This window comes from Microtus ochrogaster, chromosome 16 (genome assembly GCF_000317375.1).
Source record: "Microtus ochrogaster isolate Prairie Vole_2 chromosome 16, MicOch1.0, whole genome shotgun sequence".
Classification (NCBI taxonomy): Eukaryota; Metazoa; Chordata; class Mammalia; order Rodentia; family Cricetidae; genus Microtus; species Microtus ochrogaster.
Window position 1 is genome coordinate 658,495 of NC_022018.1, and position 5,307 is coordinate 663,801.

The 5,307-nt window shown below is 34.4% G+C and overlaps 1 protein-coding gene across 6 annotated transcripts in view; it reads right to left on the reverse strand.

Annotated features, from left to right (window-relative positions):
• Positions 1-5,307, reverse strand: part of Mindy3 (MINDY lysine 48 deubiquitinase 3) — a 75,346-nt gene that overhangs the window by 54,995 nt on the left and 15,044 nt on the right. For 4 of the 6 annotated variants that reach the window (XM_026783087.1, XM_005354626.2, XM_026783090.1 and 1 more), the window contains 2 exons: positions 2,162-2,213; positions 1,162-1,276 (listed from right to left, as the gene is read on the reverse strand). The exons of 1 other annotated variant lie outside the window; for it this stretch is intronic. In XM_026783087.1, the coding sequence (XP_026638888.1) occupies positions 1,162-1,276; positions 2,162-2,213 (167 nt within the window). The remainder of the gene's footprint in view (positions 1-1,161; positions 1,277-2,161; positions 2,214-5,307) is intronic. One more of the 6 variants, XM_026783088.1, reaches the window with a different exon arrangement.

Consider the following 5,307-nt stretch of genomic DNA (forward strand, 5'->3'; position numbering starts at 1 on the left):
CACACACACACACACACACAATCCTGTCATTTTCATATTTAAAAACTGTGCTGTGTTCCAATTCTGATATGAACCCTAAAGTATCTTTTTGTAGCTCACAAGAACCCTCCTTTACAAAGGTGTGAGTATCACCTTTCAGTTATCCCTAGGTAGATCACACTGCAGTAGGACTGAAATGTTTGTGATCCCCAAGCTGTGATATACTCCAGTATCCTTTGCTTCTTTAGACTTATTGCTCCTGCTGTTTGGTAAATTTTATTACAACTTTTCCACATGTAAAACTCCTCGCATCCATACATCCACCAAATGGTCCTTACTATGTAGTCTGTCCTTGAGTCCTTTCAAACTTAAGTCATATCTTCTATTTTCCCAAAACACCTCCTGCATGGAATAAATAAATAAAAACTAACACCCCAAACATAACCATAATAGAATTATTGTCATTTTTATAATAAAAAACAGAAAACCTTTAAAAAGGAATGTCACATACCTATCATAGAGTTAATGATTAAAAAAATTGGTAAAATGAAAAGAAGAAAAAGAAAAACAAATAAACCTGATTCAGAAAAGGTATAATCAGGAGATATTCCAAGCGAGACTGGAAGGCTACAGGCAATTTGAGATTGGCATTTGCAAAAAGAAGACAGGACTAGAAGTGTGCAGGATGGAGTAGCTGCAGGGCAGTGGGCGAAGAGAGGTGACTACACAGGACCAGGAAATGACTCCTGTGGAATTCTAAAATTTGAAGGGGAGAAAAGAGGGAGCGAACACAGAAAGAAGGAAAAGAAGCTATTAAAGAAATTATCTTTTTTAAAAATATGAGACATTAGCTGGGGAAAAAACCTAGCACAAGCATTAACAACTAAATCCAGAAAAGAGAGGTCAGAGAGACTTTCTACAGGGCTAAAGGTCAGTGCTAGATATTCCTAAGATCAAAGAAAAGCAAACTAAGACGAACTCATGACATTTCATAATCAGAGCAGTAACAATCACCTTCACAGTCCAGAAGGGCAGGGGGAGGAAAGCGGGAGCGGGGTTAAAGAATGAATAGAGACAGGAGCAAACTCCTCAACCATGAAAGTACAAACAGTGGCCACGCAGCATCTAACAGTAGGGAAAACAGCACTAAGCTAATAAGACAGAAAATCATCTTAAACAAACCTTTGTCAATAATACAGAATAGAGAAAAAGTAAGACTCCAAATCTGTTTCCCCACATTGAATACTGGTCCAAGACAGCATCTTTTAATTCTGATACAGTTCTGAATGATTTTTTTCTGGGGGAAGAAGAATTAAATATTAGTATCCTGATTACCCACCCCATTCATAAATGGAAAAATTTTTAATTCTTATTTATTACAACATACACACAGAAGATATTTATGAAGTATCTTCAAGTTCTAAAAACAAATTCAGCTAAAGAAAGCAAAACATACTGCTGACAACTCCTACCATTTATAACCCAGTCCACCAAGGCAGTCTGAGTCCTGGCAGGGAGCCTCTGCCTCTCTTAGGTGCAGTGCCTGGCACCAGTTCCTAAGTCTATGCAATTATATAGACAACAGACTGGCCCTTTTCAAAGAGGTATTCAATAACAAGAAAACTAGTATTTAAAGCATGAAAGCTCTTCAACAAACATCTGAGGGCTAAAACTACAAAATACATTTGCGGCTTCTTTTAAAATAAATTAATGTTAAATTTCAAAATGTCACCTATAATTCTGTCAACATAGAAGTCTTCCTTAGATTTTATGATAAAGTCTTTAAATGTCCTGATGAAATATGGGCACTTTAAATGAAAATTACAGAAAACATATTTTGGCAGATAAATAATCCTAGTATTTGTCTCACTAAAAATGGCTTTACATTCATTCAGAACAGAAAAACAATTGAAAATGATTTTTTTCACTGATAATGATGAAGAGGCATTTAATTTAGTGTTTTAAAAAGTATACTTCAATAGTTACTTTAGGACTTAGAATTACATACATGTATAATTTTTTTTTAATTTGAAAGCAAATTAATGCTCAAACAAGGTATTTTAAGCTCATGTTTAGGCAGAGAAGTACTATGTAAGTCCAAGGATCTTTGCACAGCATGAACACACTTAGAATGGCAATGTGTCAACAAGGGAAGTATTTTAAATGTTTCAATGTTACTTACTGAATTAATGCATGAAATCGCTCAAAGCCAAGCTCTTCGACAGCCAAGGCAGCTATACATAAAAGACACTTTTCAGCACTACACACGGCAAATAATGACACAAGATACACACAGCAGGCTGTAAATACTTCAAGCAATCAAAACAGTCCCTACTTCTTATTCCCCTACAATTCTCAGGACTCTGAACTTTATAGTAACATGAATTTATAGTTCATCATCTTAGTTACTATTTTCATAACTAAACTAGATATGTACTGAGAATGTAGAGGGGTTACTAAGTAATGAACTTCTCTGTACAATTCAGTTACAGTTAATAGAACATGCAAAACAGGAACTGCTGTCTGTCTGCCACACACTGTCCTGCGTCCTGAACTCTAAAATAATCCCGCAGTTCACAACAGAAGCAACCACCTGCGCTGACCTTTCACACTATAAAACTCTTCGGCTTACTGCTCATTTATTAAACAATGTGTATAAAAGGCATAGTACTGAAACTGCAGGTTCAAGAACAGATTTAAGTTTGTTTCCGCATTTATCCATGCAATCATTTACAAGTGTTCAATAACTGTTAAGATTATATTAATAAAACACAAATTTTAAATTTCTAAAAAAATAACCAAAGAAACTCTTTAAACCAAAGATGACTTTTCTAAGGCTTCACTAGTGCTGGACACTCTCGTGAGCACAGGCCTGACTTCACGGCCTCGTCATCTCTGGCTGGAAAGGAGGGAGCTGAGGTCCACACAGGAACCCTAAGAGCACCAAGCTCTAACCAGCTCTGGAAAGTAGACTCAGTCTTGGCTTCCAGAAGATAAAGTCTTTAAAGCCAATCAAAACGCCTACTTTCCGGCAATGAGCAATTTTATGAAGCAAATAGTATATGACTCACACGTAAACTTTTACTACTGTTTAAGGAAACTGATTATGAAATCAGAATTAAAATTTTTATTTACAATTTAAAATTGCACATTTACTAGCCTTATATAGCCTAATTTTAACTTTTTAATGTTTCAAATGACTTTCTAAAATCTTTAGAAGTCCAAATGGATTAATTTATCTTTTGGTTTATGTGGGAAACAAACTGAAATTGAACCTAAAAATATACTACTATAAACAAGTGTGCGTTACTAAAAAGCAAAAAATATACACACCACAAAAGCCAATGGAATTAATGCTTATACACAGTGAGAGGGGGGAAACCTCACTTTTAAATTATGAGGATGAAATAATTATATTTAACCTCTTCCAAATTATACTGTTTTATAATGCCTGCTTATGCCACCCTGGAAAGTTGACATAAAGAGAGTCCTTTAAAGAGGCAAGCAAAAAAAATTAAAGCTTAGCAGGCTGAAATGATGAAACTGAGACATAGGAGGAGGAACACGGCTGGGAATAAAGAAAACCAGGTAAACAGATTGCTATATGGAACAAATATTTCAACATAAGTTCAGTTCAACTGTCAGTATCTAAGATAAATTCTCAAATTTTCAGCTAATAAAATGTTTTAAATCTATATGAAATTAAAAGTATACTTTAAATATGGTTTATTGTTGTGTTTATTTTTAAAATGAAACATTAAGTAAACTAGAAAATTCTACAGCATGTTTTTGGAGGGGGTTCAATATAACATACCCACTAAATTAGTTGCATAGGTAACTGCAATGAGGCCCTTCACTCTAGAGCTTCCCAACCCATTAGTATGGAAATGCACCACTTCCTTCATAGTAAGCACATGGTATGCACTAAAATCCAAGTGAAAATGCTATAAATGAGCTTAAAATCTTTGAATAGTTTAATCTCTCTCAAAATTTAGTATCCCAAATGTAATTAACATGCTTAATTGCCATACAGAAAAATTTACAAAACATTTAAAAAGTAGTCGTAAATGATGTTAGTGTGATCCCTTTGAGTAGTTTCCATTTGTCTTTAAATGTTACAATGAACTCCAAAATAAACTTTTGAATGGCAATGTTTTAAAGGCTTGAAAAGAAACATTACACGACTGTTTAAATTTTTTAAAATGAGTCCTTTCAAATGTGCTATTAAAATTTGCCAACCACAAGCTGTTCTAATTGCAGAGGTATGGGAAAAACAATAGTGAAAATACTAGGACATTTCAGCTCAGGGAAGGTAGTAACACTGTCTCCCAGACAATTCTATACGGAAAGTGGTACACATCACACACAATCAAGTACTTACTTCCTAACATCAGGAAAAACCATTTTATACAGAAAGTAGTGAGTGCACAGCAGTATAGGTGGAATAAATCACATATTCAGTCTACATATTTGGGACTACCAGTTATCAAAAGCTACCTACTAGAAAGATTCTTCCTCCTAAGCAAATTAAAAAAAAAAAAACAATTTGTATCTATTTTTCTTACCACCAGAAGACTCTAATTTACTAGCTCATTTTGGTATTATTTAAGACACTTTAAGAATGTTCAAGGGTCTAATTTTCTTTTTATTGTTGTTATGTTTTTCCAAGACAGGGTTTCTTGGTGTAGCCCTAGCTGTCCTGGAACTCTCTCTGTAGACCAGGCTGGCCTCAAACTCACAGAGATTTGCCTGCCTTCTGCCTCCCAAGTACTGGAACTAAAAGTATGCACCATAATTTTTATGAACAAGATTATTTATTATTATTTAGATTATTTAAAGGAAAGAAAAATACAGTCAAGATATAAAAAGCTTAAGACATAAATAAAACAAAACTAAAATTACCTTGGTCCAGATATATAACAATGTTCAAAAAGTTCAGGAGCAAAGTAACAGCATAACAAAGTAAAAAGAAAATGTCCACATCTTTGTTCTGGAAAACTAGGGATATCTAAGCATTTAATGGCATAAAAAGTCCTTCTCATCTAAATATGATGCACACCTGAATCTATGGCAAAGAAAGATGTATATTCTTTAGATTTTTAAAATCAAAGTTCTAATGTTCAAAAGAGATTTCATCAAGTAGACGTTAACTAGAATTATCTTTAAAATGATTAAAAGATAAATGTAATTTTTTGCAAAAATGCATTGTCTTATAGTAGTTAAAATAATGCGTGGACTCCCCACAGGGCAGGGAACCCTGATTGCTCTTTGGGCTGACAAGGGAGGGGGACTTGATTGGGGGAGAGGGAGGGAAATGGGAGGTGGTGG